At 45.4% G+C, this 16,593-nt stretch overlaps 1 protein-coding gene across 2 annotated transcripts in view; it reads right to left on the bottom strand.

The window, feature by feature from the left end:
* The window catches only part of LOC112249575 (unconventional myosin-Ie), a 51,756-nt gene that overhangs the window by 1,660 nt on the left and 33,503 nt on the right, over nt 1–16,593 (bottom strand). Inside the window, exons 7-28 of one of the 2 annotated variants that reach the window (XM_042321055.1) lie at nt 15,918–16,049; nt 15,283–15,417; nt 14,904–15,036; nt 13,399–13,595; nt 13,210–13,290; nt 12,358–12,444; nt 12,147–12,233; nt 11,074–11,241; nt 10,406–10,491; nt 8,934–9,015; nt 8,420–8,526; nt 7,630–7,728; nt 6,622–6,766; nt 4,702–4,816; nt 4,356–4,525; nt 4,114–4,259; nt 2,667–2,813; nt 2,284–2,441; nt 2,079–2,168; nt 1,771–1,984; nt 1,549–1,584; nt 33–202 (exon numbers count right to left, since the gene is read on the bottom strand). In XM_042321055.1, the coding sequence (XP_042176989.1) occupies nt 33–202; nt 1,549–1,584; nt 1,771–1,984; nt 2,079–2,168; nt 2,284–2,441; nt 2,667–2,813; nt 4,114–4,259; nt 4,356–4,525; nt 4,702–4,816; nt 6,622–6,766; nt 7,630–7,728; nt 8,420–8,526; nt 8,934–9,015; nt 10,406–10,491; nt 11,074–11,241; nt 12,147–12,233; nt 12,358–12,444; nt 13,210–13,290; nt 13,399–13,595; nt 14,904–15,036; nt 15,283–15,417; nt 15,918–16,049 (2,785 nt within the window). The remainder of the gene's footprint in view (nt 1–32; nt 203–1,548; nt 1,585–1,770; nt 1,985–2,078; nt 2,169–2,283; nt 2,442–2,666; nt 2,814–4,113; nt 4,260–4,355; nt 4,526–4,701; nt 4,817–6,621; nt 6,767–7,629; nt 7,729–8,419; nt 8,527–8,933; nt 9,016–10,405; nt 10,492–11,073; nt 11,242–12,146; nt 12,234–12,357; nt 12,445–13,209; nt 13,291–13,398; nt 13,596–14,903; nt 15,037–15,282; nt 15,418–15,917; nt 16,050–16,593) is intronic. The other variant, XM_042321056.1, reaches the window with a different exon arrangement.

Genomic DNA, 16,593 nt, shown 5'->3' with positions numbered 1-16,593 from the left:
CAATGATGTGATTTCTGCCTCCTGTGTATTACCTTCCTTGATGATGTCGATGACGTCGTCTGCATTGAAGCTGAGCTCATCTGTGTCCTGAGCATCATAGGCATAAAGGGCTTTGCACTGGGGCACCTGGGGCTTGGGTTTGGGGGCAGGTTTGGGTCGCCCCCCCCCTGGGGGTGGTCTACTGACCGACTGTCTTTGGACACTGAGGAATAAAGAGAAAGTCAACAGGAGTGAGCCTTAGTTATCAAAGAAAAGGTCTCCTATCCTTCATTAGTGTGACACTATTCTACTGGCTGACTAGAACACTACAGTCAGTCATTAGGAAAGCTGGTGATTGTGTGGCTTTAGCAAAGGATGTGAAGTTATCGATATTGGAATGAAAGGACATACCATGTGAGTTTGTGTGGTAGTTATTATTGGATTGGTTTGTGCTTACTCCATTGTTTCTTTCAAAGACACCTTACTAAATAGCATTTGATATGCACAGTTCCACCACAAGATGGCGAGCCATTCCATAGATTTGTCTCGGTACAACTATGTACAACACTATTGGTGCCTTTCCATTTAGGATTTACCCCAGTGTTTTACCCAGAAGGCTCAGATTTTTCTGTTTCCATTTACGCGGGCTGGCACCTGTGTCTCACTGGGTCATGACTCCGGCAGACCTGCTCTGCATGGGAGCCAAGGCAAGACCCTGGGTACTTTTCAGCTGGTACTTACAGTACATAACAATGGCTAACAGTGAACTTTAACACCTTCTCGTAAAGCAACAGTTTTGAAAGATGCAGAGATGGTTGATTATGCGCACCACAAGTCTTTAGTGTCATACTAAAGACTAGTTATTGTGGAAACACAATAACACTAGAGCTCACATTAGCATAAAACACTGGTAGCCCCCATGGTGTGGGGGTAAGTCTCATTGGAAATCACCACATGGTATAATGGAGTGTAAAACACTGGAAAGTTGTTTGTAAATACAGTCAATTAACTTGAGAAGGCTAGAGATGAAAAAACACACAACCCCTTCACGAAGTCAACCAATAAGCAAACTATCACACCAAAGGAATCACCAATAAAAAAGTAATATCTTGCTTCCCCAAGATATGTATCCAGGATATCTCAAAACCATTGAGATGTACCCAATGGAGGTTTTCCATGTTAACTGACACCAAACCCAATTTTGGGAGAAAAAAGTAAGCCCAGTAATTTGCTAGCAGTGGGATTTAGCGATATAATATGACAATAGATTCCATATCAGGAATCCATATCATGCCTTTGAAGGTATAATTCTGGAGCAAAATAATTCTTCAACAACAGAATGATTGACAGCATGTTACTGGGCTCCGACTTTTTCCAGTAGTTTCATCCAATCAGATGATAGGGTTTGCCTTCTTCTGATTCAACATTAGCTGTAAGAGATGTCTACAAGCAAGAAGGTGAGCATCTAGCTACAGGAGAGCCTGGGAGAGATATACACATCATGCCAGTGAGCGCCTGGCTTGGCTAAGGCCTGAACCATCACCCAACACACCGCAAACACTGACTCACATTCCTCCATTCGAAGCTGTCCGGGCTCCTCCATTACTATAAAGGAATACATCAACCAAGTTACTGTGTGTGTGTGTGTGTGTGTGTGTGTGTGTGTGTGTGTGTGTCAGTATTTACATGTTTATGTAAGAGCAAACATATCTGTATAGTAAGTCATTATAGCTATCAGTCTTTAGGGCTGTGGATTGGGAGGTAATCAGGGCTGTTGGTGCCAGTACTCACCCTGCCGCCCCCTGGTCAGGGACCTTCAGACAGTCCAGGTTTGGCTGGTTGGGCTTAGGATGGTTGCTGCCTTTCTCCTTCATAATGACGTTGTTGGGCAGGAAGGGGCGGGACCCATTGCCTGTTGACGGAGGCCTCTGATTGGAATGCTGTGAGGCGTTCCTCTGATTGGCTATGTGGTTGGTGTTTTTTGGACCACCATTCTGATGGGCAACTGTGACAAAGAGGAAGATGGTTGTCATCAAGTGTTGCTAACTGCTTTATTATGTACAGGGGTGAGGGCCTACATCAGCTAATGATTATTCTACCTGGAGGCCCAGGGGGAGCCCGTGTGGGAGTGTTCAGATGGGTTCTGGACACGCTGGAGCGACTCTGAGTGAAGCTCTTCTTGGTGGGACCTACAAAGGGGACTCTAAGTCAGTAAACAGCATGTTTCAGACAACACTAAGAAAACACCATGTTGATTGAATCCTGATGTGGAGGGATGGTACACACTACTCCTGTAATACTCACGTGTGTTCTTGGGCAGACCGGCTCCAATGCTGACCTGCAGTGTCTTACTGGAGGGCTTTGTGACAGCCACGTCCCCCTGGCCCTGGACAAACATCACCTGTCTGGAGCCGCCTCCACTCAGGAAACCCCAGTTCTCCTTCTTCAGCTTCAGCTCCAGTCTGAGAGACAGAGCAGAGAGATCTCCCTTACAACCACTGACTCAAACCATCCACTGGAAACTGCCAGGGAAATGTCATCTGTTATCTCAGTACCAAATCAAAAGCAGTATTTCCAGAAAAACCCCAGAGTATTGTAAATAATGTTGACCAAAGCTTTGTCTACTTGCACTCCACCCATATATCACACTGTCTGTTTAAAGGCATGTTTGTGTTTACAGCACGTACGTGGTGCCAAACTTGAGCGGCAGCTTCCTCTGGGTCCTCTCCTCGAACCTGCGGGCCAGCAGGCTGATGAACTCGGTCTTAAAGGTGCACTCCAGCAGGCTGTCATACTCCTGCTCATGCAGGATCAGCAGGTCGTCCTGCATCGTGCTGAGGGACAGGGACAGACCAATCAGTTGGGACTGGGAAGCAACTTTGTGACATGCACTGTAATGTGACAGATATTAATAAAGTTTGATTTGAAGTTTGAACTGATATGTTGGAGGAGAGTGATTGTGAATTCGACATTCGATTCTATTGTCACAAAACATAGTACATCTGCATGTAAATGCCAAACGCTCCAGATGAATTATTTTATTTTACCAGGCAGGTCAATTAAGAACAAATTCCCTCCTGAATGACGGCCATTTGTTTTGTTGAAGTCACCAGTAAAGACAAATAATACTGACAGCATCAGCCCAGAGGTCAGGTCAGGTCAATTATTATGACCCACATTACTTCATGACCCACTAAGCTTGATATTTGCATATAACCAGCGAGAGGCAACGCAGCAGGTAAATAAGGAGAAAGGGAAACCTGTTCCTGCAACTCACACAGCAATGCACTGTTTCCCCCTAATGAACTAAAGTCTTCTCCAATGAGCTTTTTACAATGCCTGCTTTCCCTCCCAGCACCACCTGGTTCATATTACCCACAACCCCCCACTCAATCACACAGACTCAAAAGCCACATCTGTGCCTCTACAAAGTCTTCTACAATGTCATGTGCAACATTCAAACAGATACATGTAAGTACTGAACAACAAGCTATATGATAATACAAGTCCTACAGTTACACTCATAATCTAGTTGAGTGTTAAACACGGCTTTGACCAGTCAAGTGTTTTCTCTTTCTTTTTTCCTCACTGGTTATATGCAAATGTAAAGCTTAGTGGGTCACAGAGTAATGTGGGTCGTAATAATTGACCCGACCTCTGGGCTGATGCTGTCGGTATTATTTGTCTTTACTGGTGACTTCAACAAAACAAAATGGCCATCATTGTAAATAAGAATTTCTTCTTAATTGACCTGCCTGGTAAAATAAAGGCAGAATAAAATAATTACATGTGTAATGGGGGGCTGATTCCTGAGCTGTTTATCAAGTTTCTTATTGAGACTCAGTGAGTAGTATCTTTTGTACATGAAAATACAGAAACCCAGATACCATGAATGTACAACCGTTTGGATGACATCACAGACAAGAACAATAGTCTCTATGTACAGTACATTGTGCATCTATTTGTGACCGCTGGTGAAAAGTGTTGCACTTTAACTAGCTGGCTTTGCGAGGCCTTGAGTCTGCTGGTCCTGTGTGTTCTTACTGCCTAAGGGGAATAAACACTAAACAGTCAGTATGGGGCTAGGCAGACCCTGCCAGCATCTCCTGGCGCCTAGGACCTGGGTCATAATACCTGAGAGACACAGCCAGAATCTTCTCCACATCAATCCGCCTCTTCAGTACCTCGGTCACCTGACCTTTCTCAGGGCCCTGCTTCACCTTTTCTCTCCCAATCAGGTACATACACTTCGGGGTCAGGATCAAGTCTCTCTTAATGCCCTGGAAACACATATGGACAGAGAGGAGACAAATGGTCATTGGACTAACAATATCGGAAACAAACAAACAGAGAATTCTGCTGCTCAAGACACCCACTTTGAAGCGACGGTCGTATTTTGTGACTTTGTCAGCGAAGTCAATCTTTTCCCTCTTGGCCAGGAACTGTCGTAGCTCAGGCCTGTCGTCCATACCCAGGTAGTCCCCTACAAAGTTCCTGTTGAGGCTGTGTCTCCTCCGATCCTTCCTGTTCACCAGCAGGTCAGAGGCTGGGGACAGACACACAGGGACAGGCAGTCAGACAAGGATGCATACATACAGTCTCAATTCGGTTCATTTTCAGAAGCATTAGACCAGAACCTTGATACTATTTGACATCTAAGTTTTAATATTAGTCATGACGATTAGGCTATTTAGTTTTTTTCAAAACATGATTGTCACTCACCTTCCTCCCTCATCTGAACGTACTTCTTGCGGGCCACATACTTGCGCCAGGCTTTCTGGATGGCCCTGGCATGGCTGTCAAACTTACGTTCCCTTGTCTCCTCCAACAGGAAGAGCTGTAGAGAGAGGCACAGATATGAAAACATTTATACCTGAACAACCTGTGACAGCAAAACATACTGGGCATACCTCAGTGTAGACACACCCAAATACAATGACAGGGATGACTGTACAGACATATTGTTAATGCCTGAAGAAATCTGAATATACAAACACAATTCCAAGTTTTTTCAGATTCCAATGAGTATATAATAGCATACCACTATAATGTTCTCTCCAAAGCGAAAGGTGGACTGTTTGGAGCCTGAAAGGAGCCATGCCTAATACGCTATTTTCTCCAATGTCCAGGCTCATGCGCACAGATAGTAACAGTACTATGGGTGGGTGGGCCATCAAGTCCTAAGCCCACCCTGGCTCAGCTACCTCCCTCTCATTTCCTAATGGCCCCCCAGACACCCAGCATCAAATCTCCCCACCCTTGTCCCAGACTAAACACATTCCCAATGCAGCCCTGGCACTGCCACACCCCTGCCACAGGCCACACAGGCTCGGTCATGTCCTATCACTTTACATCAAATTACCCTTTAGTTACTAAACACATTCAAACTAGATCTGAATGTCAAATCAAATCCAAGTTTATTGGTCACATGCACACGCTCCTCAACGCTCATCAACAATTTGGTAAATAACAATATCGATCAAAATGTTAAGTTTAAGATTTTTTTTAAATAAAAACAAGTATGAGTAGTAAGTTCACAATATAACAAAAAGTATGATTGATTTAACTAAATTAATGTTTATACATGTTAAAATAAAATGGGGAAAAAATCAGTAGTGAGGATAAGAATGACCATGAAAGGAAGGAGATGACTGTTAAAGAGACTGTGGAGCCAGTGTTTAATCTGGGCTGGGAGTGTGTTTAAGCCATCCAGACCTTTAACTCTGAGCAGCATCTGACAGTGTCACACCTCTGACAGACAGTGTCTCACAGGGCTAACCATTAGCACCTTGTGAGACAGTCTACTCTGAAGAGAGAGTGATTCTACTCTTGGCCTGGACTCAAACTATGTCATCTAATAGCATGAAAAGAAAAAAAATGCTTTAGCCATGTACTAATGACTTTGTGTCAGCGTCTTATCAGAGGGAGGTTTGTTTTGAGAAGCCTGGCAGCTGGGTAATCGCAGGGTCCGCCCCGTGTGATATTTGTGTTTCATAAGCACACTTCAGTCGCATGGGCTCAGGAGGGCAATGTGGGAGAAGGGGGGGTGGGAACTTGGCAGTCTGCTGCTGGAATCACACAAGGCCTGATTCAGGACTATGTAATGTATCTTCATGTATGTGTGTACAGATGTCAATAAGTGATCTCACAGGCTAGCCACAAGCACAGCTTTCATTGGAGCAGTGGGGAAAAGTGCAGTTACGGTGGAAAAAACACCCTCCAATGTCCCACCACCTCCTTGACCACAGCCTCGCACTGGAGTATGAGTTCCAGTGTAGTGTTGACTCAACAGCTCTGACATGGGCACCAGAGCTGGGTCTAACCCCCTCCTTCCTGCTCCCCAATCACAGATATACTGACATGTTTCTGAATACTACAGCCTTTTATGGTGTTCAGTCTAAAAACTATTGAGTCTTGGATTTCTCTCCCTGACAACAGAATTATTGCATACCAACGCACATGTCAACAACACCATGGCAGCCTGTAGCCTATGAGAGATCTAATTCTACGCCTGTTCTAACCTGTTAGAAGAACGTTAGGTAGGTGGCATTTTCATTGGACGAAGGCAGGTTGGTGGTACAGGGGCGGTCACAGAGGTGTGGTCTAAATGTATGTAGGCAGGTCAGAGAGGGGTGGTCTTACCGACTCAGGTGCTTTGATGAAGACCTTTGTGCGTCCAAGCTGGAACTGGTCCTGGTCCATGTTGACTGCACGTAGGAGATGAAGAACACCCTGCTTCTCATCTCCACGCCATGTAGGCCACGACTCCTTAGTCAGGATGGCATACCTGAGGAACATAATGAGGGAGAGAGAAAGATAATTAGATGAAGACAAAGAGGAGAGAGGGAGATTGAGAGAGAAATCCACAACGAAACCCTCGTTTTGAATTTTGGACATGTTGTTGCAGCATTTGCGAGGGATTAAGCGTATGAGCAATGTAAGGCCTATGCCAGGTGTACAGGAGCGGTATACTATTGCTATCTCTGTCCTATATGATGCAATGGAGATGAAAGAGGTCTGAGGCGCATTAAGAAAATACATTCACCACAAGTCTAACAATACAATAACCAAACCTCTTTGCTTTTTCACAATGACTCTTATACAGTATGTGTATGATACAGTAAAGCCTACAACAGAAGCCCTGAGCTCTCCCTGTGTTCTATAGCAGTGGTTCTCATCAGGAGGCTCAGCACACAGCCTGTTCCTTCGAGCCTGCCAACACGAACATTAGCAAAGTGAGCACTTCCTGATTGCCTGCAAATGCCGACCCTGTGTCCTTTTCCTGAGAGAGATGAGAGAGAGACCGCCCTACCCTATACTGCCGACTGGGATAGGAGCATACAAAACCAACCGCTGTCATTCTGGGAGGGCAGGGCAGATTGTGTCACATGAAAGTGACTCATACATATATATATTCTTAATTCCATTCCTTTACTTGTGTGTATTGGCTATATGTTGTGACATTGTTAGATATTACTTGTTAAATATTGCTGCACTGTCAGAACTAGAAGCACAACCATTTTGCTACACTCGCAATAACATCTGCTAAAAACGTGTATGTGACCAATACAATTTGATTTGATATACACTGAAAGTGTAGAATTCATTCATTCCTTTATGCCACTCTTCCCCCAGAAGGAAGGGCCTTACCTGTTGAGGAACTTCCTGAAGACTCTGCGGTAGGCATAGCCAGCACGCCTCACCCTGATGTTCTCCTTCAGGCCCAGGTACTCCACTTGGTGCTTTACTCTGAGGAAGAAGAGAGAGGGGAATACAGGGTCAGTCTGGCTGGGATGTATGAAGAAGGTTGGTCAGGTGCCTCAACCAACCCTTCACCACAAAGATATAGCAGTGAAGACATTTATCTGTCAGCATCTACCTTCCTCCATTTCTAAGATAAATCTATATAGATCAATTGTATTTTATAATGAACCTTATGGTGGGGCTAAGGATACTGTAAGGTACTAAAGAATCTCTTTATGCACCCAGGCTTCCTGTGAAAACAGCAGTTCCGGTGCTAATTAGGCAGTCCGACCTGAGCCTGAGCCTGAGCCTGAGCCTGAGCCTGAGCCTGAGCCCAGCTCACTGTTGCTCACAACAGGAAGGCCATTAGGCCCAAACACAGCACCCTGCATCAGTACATCTCGTACCCAGCCAGGGAAGAAAGAGCGGGGAGGAAAAACAGAGGGAGTTAGAGTAAGATTGTCTCAGAGACTTCCTCCATCACCCAGTCTTAAAGAGGCCAGAACAGGGAAATACAGTATGATTCAACAAGCAGACCTAACAACATTGAGTTGAGTAATGGGATATCCTGCTCAATATCAATTGACAATCTCCAGAACAAACTGTAAATGATGTAATAAAAACGCTTTAGTTTGACACACATCTCAAAGACTGTGTGTTTTGCAGTTCCCTGACATTTCAGTGTTCAGACACTCACCGGCTCTCCTCCCAGTCCTTGGGCTTCTTGGTCTCATTGGGTTTGATGCAGCGGATGTAGTGAGGGGTGCACTTCATCAGCGTCTGGACCAGGTCATTCGCTTGTTTCTGAACGGCGAAGGAGGAGGAAGAAGAGGAGGAGGGAGAGGATGAAGAATAGTTTGTGTTTAAAATATATCAACTGTATCTACATGTTGTTGATGAATCACTGTTTGTACTCCAAGCTGTATTGTTCAGGGACACAGCACTGACACGACTGATTACTGATGGTATCTTTGTGCTTGAAAGATACTGATGCGTGTCAGAGAGAGAACCTGAACCCTGATTAAAACTGTCATCGCTAGAACACAGCGACGACACTAAAACAACACTGGAGTGAATGATCTTTTCATCCCCTGGCTCTGGATTTGCACCTGACAGAGAGTGATAAGGTCAGGTAGGGGCGTGGCCCACAGATACACCCATGTCACTGATGTACTGTGTACAAACACACGTCTCACAGCTGCTCAACACACCTTGATTTTACTGCCCGCTGTCGTCGGCCGGCCCTTCTTTTCGGCGTTGAGGTTATCTGGAAACAGGGCCCTGATGAAAGCTCTGTAGAGGAGAACCAGGGTGTAATAAGGACTGATAGACAACATTGGCAACGTATATAGAAGACCAGGCTAAGACTGTTCTCCACTTTAGTTTTCTTAGAAGCAGCAAACTCAGGTCTGTGGAATCTCTGCGCTGGCTGCCAGTGGCTCAGCTCACATTGTTGTTTAGCTTCAGGGAACTGAGCTGAAGTTTGAATAACTGTGGTTTTTAGCTGCTCTCCTGCCAAACTGTGACTTTTACTTCCTCAAAAATGTGCATTTTTATTGCACTGACTGGAAAGTTATACCAGCAAATATGGTATTTTCTTTATACACATTCCTTGTAATCATGATACAGTCAGAATGTCCTCACTCACAACATGGTCTCTAAACCCATGATGGATGTGTGCTGGTCAGAATGTAGCACATAGTTGCCAGCATTCCAGAACCTCAAGAACACTTCTGATCTCAACCTTTCTGTTTATCACTTGAAGTTCTCAAAGTGCTCATTTTGCAGTCCTCAAATAAACCTGTTGTAAATAACAACAAGGTTCAAGTTCAAGAAATCTACTGCTTAAGGAATTACTTATTTGTTGTTGACAAACATACTAGTCAAGTAAAAACAAATACAGGGACAGTCAGGACACAGAATGTGCAAACGTTTACACACGAGGGCTACCATCTTTCCCTGCAGGAGTATTTGTCTGGTCTTAAACTTTTTAATCAAGGCCATGGGGACATAAGGGAGGATCAGTGGGCTTTGTGTGTGCAGATGGACCAGCAGCATGCTAACAATGTCCAGCTGACTATAATGATATTTTCTTTCTTCTCTGAGCAGACCTGCTGCGCTAAGGAATGAGGCTCCTTTCCCTCCACACATTTGTGTCTGTGTGTCTATAAGAGTGTGTGTGTGTGTGTGTGTGTGTGTGTGTGTGTGTGTGTGTGTGTGTGTGTGTGTGTGTGTGATCACGTGTCTGAATGGGGTTTGGGGGTCTTGGCATGGCCCACCGTGCAGGCCCCCCTGCAGGCTACACACAAAAGGGCTTTAGAGGCTGTGGAAGCTGTTTGCACAGATGGCCACTGGCGGCACAAAGGAGGCCCAGGAACGCACAAGACGGGCAGGGGAGTCTACTCCTCAATGCGGCTCCCTAAGGAGACAGTGAGACACTCGCCAGACCTTAGAAGTCCTGAGCAAACCCCCAAGAGAGGGGAGAGCACCTCCAGCCCTGCTGGATCTGCCTTTTCCAGCTGCACTAGTCATCTGCAAGTCTCCTTCAGATGCATTCATTCATATACATCATAAAAGAAGATCTCTCTTTGTGGACCTCTAAACAAAATGCTGGGCCCGGTCTCAGAAAGAACAGCTAGCTGCATATGCTCTCTAATGCTCGCATAAGTGATGAGTGACTTACATTTCGCTGCTTTGCATCAACTCGATGAGGTCACTGAAGAGGACGTCACGGTTCCTCTCACAGAAACCCTCTGCGTCGTAGGACACCTGGAGGAGAGATGTTAGAGGGTTAGTGACGATCACAGCACACAGTTAACCATTCAGATAGCAGTTAGGGCACCTGGACTGAGCAGAGGGTACTATCAAAATTAACAGAATGTTAAGAGCAACAACAAAGAATTCATTGACAAAAGAGAAACGATTGATGACAGGTTCTCTGCAAGATCACCAATGTTGCATTCCCAACTACAGCTTCATATACATAGAGTGTGTATAGATCATCGGTATAACCACTATAGTCTGGGGTGGTACTGTAGGAATGTTCTAAGCCATGATGACTTAGGACCAGGACCCCTCCAAGCCATTATGACATGGTTAATTAGGACTTGTGGCATGCAGAGTGTACCAGGCAGAGACACCAAACACATCTGAAGCACACAGCACAGACCATGAGAATGAAAGGGTGAGAGAAATGGAGAAAGAGTGAGAAAAGGACTGGAAAAAGATAAATAGATGACATGAGAAGAAGAAAGAGCACAACAGTGTGAAAGACAGAATGAGAGAAAGATAGAGACGAGAGATGAGAGGGATAAGGAGAGGAGAAGAGAGGTATACTGCAGTGTTGCAGACCTTGCCAGCGTAGTGGTGGATGATGAAGCCTTGGTTCCAGCTGTTGAAGTGTTCATGGGAGTTGATGGCCACCCTCAGCTTCTGCAGCATGGTCTGGTCTGCCCCCTCGCCCACCGCGTGCATGGTGGCACACACGTCATCCAGGATACTCATGATGCCAGGGGGGTTCTGGGAGGAGGACCAAAGAGATGAGCACAGAGAATAACCTCAGCCACAACACATCAGATCTAAAACATTAACATATCCCCCATGACCATCTATGATTATAACTGACAATGCAAACTTTCTCCACACACTAGACACTCTTTCTGAATTCCACATAAATACATGTCATGTCAATGTCATGGATAGGCTAAAGTGATAAACATGGGTTACAGTGTTCGTTGTGTACTCCACCAGCGCAAAGCATAACAGCAGAGCCAATTTATAATTAGCTACCGCGTTGCATCCCAGAACATCACACACCCACACACTGAATGATGTCATCACAACACACACACACAGCTGCTGCCCTATCTGGCTCCACGCTGTGTCCATGGACACGGCGGCCAGTGGCCTTAACTAGGGACAGTAGTTGCAGTGTCTCTGGCTCTTTAGTTGTGGCCATGTCACAAACAGAGAACACAGGTTTCTGTCACTAGTGTAAATGAAGCTCTGGTGAAGTTGCCAGTCACAGATGTAGCTAACTGGACTTGGTCTAAAACAGTCAGGAGTCAGAGACTGGACACAGACTCCCTGCTTGGCTGCCTCAGATCACAGCTTGTTTAAGGGTCGCCCTTGTTGTGGATTTCATGGATTAAGCCTCTCAGCGGGACGGATAAATCAAATTAAGAGGCATGTCGGCACGTTTGAGGATGTTAGACTGCCGGTCATGGGAAGAGTGGGGAGGCTTCAGTGGCCCTACTGTAACTCAATTGACAGAGTGTTTGCTCTTATTTGGAGCATTCTGATGGCAGGCATAACAAACTACAGATCTATCTAAAGCAGTCTCACAACTGTTTCCTGTTATCCCATTTATATGTGACTTCAAGGTGTGCATTAAATTAATAGTGGGCACTGGGGACTCTACTTACCAGTTTGCTCTCAATGAGATCGCAGACAATCTTATTGTTAAAGTATTCGATAGGAGTCCACCGGATGCCTTCTTGTATATACTCCTCCTAGAGAGAGAGGGGGGAGAAGAGTGATTGGTCTGACGATGATTCTCTACTTAAACATGAGACAAGTAGCTTCTGCTGGTGAAAAGGTGTGAGAACAATGAGTGAAAAAAGCCCAAAACATTACCTGCTCAGCTTTAAGTGTGAGCTCAATGAAGATCTGCTGCAGTTTCTCATTCACAAAGTTGATGCAGAACTGCTCAAAGCCATTTTTCTACACAGAAAGAGATGGTGTGTTAGCGATAAACCAGAGAGGCTGTGAGAGTGAGGTCATCCGTACAGACACAGAGAGCTGGGGAACTCCTCTGGGCTTCCTGAATGGGCCATGTTTATGAGGTGAGGATATCTACCAGTCAGCCTGGAGTGGCTGGAGGAAAACATCTACACAGTACTTTACACCACAATAGACCTGGGACCTGAGACAAATGTTTTATCTAAAGAAACCCAATATATCCCATCTCAGGTCGTCTGAGCACTAACACAGGAGGTTTATTTTCTCTGTGCTTTGTTAGTAATAGGCCTGTGTATTAACATAAGGACTGTGGACAGACCCAACCACTGTTTAGATAACAGTTGTATGCTATCTAAACTTACAGCTTTACATTAGCTCATGTTAGGTATCAGAGGACAGGTACTTCATGGTTTGAGGCTGTCGCCACGCTACGACACTGAAGCTGTCCCGTTTCATTATTTAATCAAGGCCAGTCCTTTTCAGGGGGCATCAGTGAGACCCCCAATAATGCAACCTAAACAAACAGCTAATCAGATTAGAAAGGTCCATTAAAGAATGCTGTCCCAATCAAGAGATGGGACATAATCCAGACACTTTACAAAATCGGTCTGATCCTCTGTCTTTAAGCTGTGTAACTACCCAAACTTTACTATGATTACTGTGATATAGTGACCATGTATCACCTTATGCTATGATTTCCAAATGTAAATCACAAAACATAAAAGGGCAAATCTACAGAAAACTTACTTGGAATATTTCAAATCCATAGATATCCAACACACCAATATTAAACTCTTGATGAACCTTCACGATGGCTTTGTTGATGGACTGAAACAGAAAGAAAATGCTTTGTTGCATTTGGCCATTTATGAAGGGAGAGGACCGGGTATTATTCTAAAGGTCAACAGGTCATGGAGAAGGCGTGTCCATTCATACCTCTACTAGGAAGTCAAAAACACGTGAGTGCAGGGCCTTGGACAGGGCGTCCCGTGTGTAACACGCCTGCTCCACATTCAGTGTCACATCGATTGACTCCATAGAACTGCCCCACTTGCTGTCCATCTTCCTGCTGGTCAACTTCTCCTTCAGCCGCTTCTGGTCAATCCCCAGCAGAAAAGCAGGGAAGGCCAGGACTGTAGAGAGAGAGATGAGAGAGAATGAAGAAAGAGACAGACAGATGTGTGGCACACACCCTCCTCATGAGACAAAACATCAGTACATTCTGAATACGTTGGATCCAATAAATAAAGGCTTCAACAACAAAACGGAATGCAATCAAGTCTGGTGATGACTCATTGCTCCCTCCTCCCTGCCATAGCCACAACGACTGGGTTCTCCTAGCAGAGGCCTGAGCATGTGGGGGCCCTTAGGACTCTCCTGAGAGCCCCTCCCTGCCTCATTACACTGAGTCACTTCCTCCAGAAGGAAACTGCTCTCAGTCTCTGGGTCTAACTCTGGGTCTGACGAATAGCCCCCGTTTGGGAAATGAGGGTGTGACTGACTGTACTCTATAACACAGCACAGGCCAAGTCTATCCTCAGGACCATGCTGCATCTCCTCCTGTAGCCTGCCAATGCACTCTCCCTCAAAGAGGATATAGATAGTATCAATGATGAGCAGCCAGTTCATCTATACCAAAAATAATGATCCATACCGGTCTGATGGATGGTTAGAGTGTTATATGTACAGTACAAGGGAGTGTTCTTTCTAGTGGATCTGAGGCAGGGATTTGTTTGGCTGAGCATGAGCAGATGTTTATGCCGACTTGTGTTGGTATGGTTTTATATGGGGCACCAGGGGTCTTGATATGTGAAACACATTGCAGTCAGACAGGAAGTGATATAGGGGGGAAGAGGAAACGCAGACTCCACACAACACCGCTTTGTACCCTGGATGGGTACAACCAGAGGGGATACATTTCATCATTCAGCCTGGATGGGTGGCTGTGAGGCGGGCAAGGAAGTAGAGGAGGGAGGGAGGAAGGGGAAGAGAGGGGCGGGGGAAGAGTAGGAGTGGTGCAGGAAGAGGCTGCGTTTCTCCAAGTAATTTTAGTCTGTGATGTAATGTGCCCAGACCTTGAAAATTGTTTTTTATTTTCTCTGGTAATTCAGCGTGGCCTGGAGCTTGGCTGCAGCCCTGCATTAACACAATGAAGCTTCTGGGAGTGAAAACAGTCAGTGCAGTGTGCTGAGAAATGTGCTTCCTAACCTAACCCGTCCCATAAAGGGAAGCCCAGGACACAGGAGAGGAACGCCAGGGGGACATGCCAGTCTGCAGGCTGGAGACACACAGAGACAGTCTAACTGCATTTCAACCTGACCACTTTCTCCCTTCCCACATCCTGTTGACTCCCCTCACAGATGTGAAAGGACTGGATTGGTGCAAGCAACAAACTCTACCTAGCCCTCTTCATAAACAAAGTTACAAGGGTTGGTACGTACACTCCTCGCTCTCAACGGCGGCGTAGTTCCCTGCTTCCCTGAAGTTGATGTTCCCAAGGTGCAGGACTCCGGCTACGATCTGCAGCACCAGGCCACGGTCCTCCCCTGAGATGCCAATCACCTCCATGGCATGCTGGTAGAGGACAGAGACAGAACAGGAGACATAAACCCGTGGATGAAACGTGTGTTTACTTACTGCTGTGGTACCTAAACCATGTCCTCTAATTACTCCTGTTGTGGTTTCACTGGTAAAACAAAAACAGGTGGAGTACAGGGTATAAAATGAAAACAACAGAGGAGAATGGAAGATAGACTGAGAAGAAGAGAAAGAAAGGCAGAGAGAGAGAGAACCATCACAATGGAAAGAAAGTAAACGTACCATAGTTTCCTGAAAATCACTTTTGTCGTTGATGTCATCCACTTTGTAGGATCCAGACTGATTGAGGTAATTGTAGTAATCTAGGCTTGTGATTCCGAGGCTGCTCTTCTGTTCTCCAGTTGCTCCCTCTATCAACTGCACAAACAGAAGACAGTGTTAGATGATTACACCTCTGTCAAGTAAGAACCTGTATACAGTAATTCTAGACTCAAAGGTCTACAGGAGCTTTCAACCAGTGAACTCACATTGTCTTTCCTCACATTTCTACATGTCAGAAGTCTTTTAGACAGGCAGCACCATATACACATGCTCATTAAGTGATCAGCACCACACGTTTTACACCCAATTTAGAGTCATATGCTTTATTCTCCTTTCATGTGTCAAGAAAGTTGCATTATTGGAGTTTGACCGCTGCCTCTCTTCCAGAGACCTCAAGTGGTACACAGTGAGAACAACCTGACCTGCTTTCAGGAGCCAATTGGCACTTGTTACTGTTAGTGTCCTGAATGCTGAATTTCACTCATGGACACTGTGAGCCAATTCCTGTACACATTTCCCCAGTTCTAAAATGTGCATAAACACTCTTATTAAACAGGAAAATGATAAAAACACACCATGTTACTGGAGTCCCTCACCTGATAGAATATATGGAAGCTCCTCTCTCCAGGATTCCTCATGACGACGCGCGATTTCTCCAACAGGAAGTTGGAGATTTTCCCTCCATCAGGCTCGCCGCCGGAGCTGAACTGGATCTCAAAGTATTTCCCCTGAAGGAGGAGTGTGGCGCTTTACTATCAGCGCAGGCCTCGCTAAAGCTAAAACCCAGACCTCTCCGAGCAGGAAATAACAACCATCAAATGAGTTGTACTTTGGGTGCACACCTGCATCCCAGTGGTGTGTGTGTACTAAGGCTTAACCCCTTTCTCTCTCTCTCTCTCTCTCTCTCTCTCTCTCTCTCTCTCTCCCTCCCTCGCCCTTTCCCTCTTTCCTCCAGACAGGTCTGTCCTCTGTAATGTCTATCCCATTCCCAGTCAGTCTGAAGCCCCAAAGTGCACTGAGACACTATTCCTACAGGGAGACTTCCTCAACCATTTCTCAGACCATGTGTCAAACCTCATTTATTTTCCCCAAACTAAACCAGGAAAACTAAGAACAGAGACAATACTGCCTTGTCTGTCAACCTGAATACAATACTTACCACTAAGCTCTGTTGTGAATGCTGTAAGTAGATAAACTGGCTTTAGAGGGCCCTAAAAACTGCCTTTAAAACCTCTTTCCAAGCTAACTAACTGTCTTTAAAGTATAGTATGT

This window comes from Oncorhynchus tshawytscha, linkage group LG04, assembly GCF_018296145.1.
Source record: "Oncorhynchus tshawytscha isolate Ot180627B linkage group LG04, Otsh_v2.0, whole genome shotgun sequence".
NCBI classification, from domain to species: Eukaryota; Metazoa; Chordata; class Actinopteri; order Salmoniformes; family Salmonidae; genus Oncorhynchus; species Oncorhynchus tshawytscha.
The sequence above is the reverse complement of the archived record's forward strand: the minus strand, read 5'-3'. Positions and strand labels throughout refer to the sequence as shown.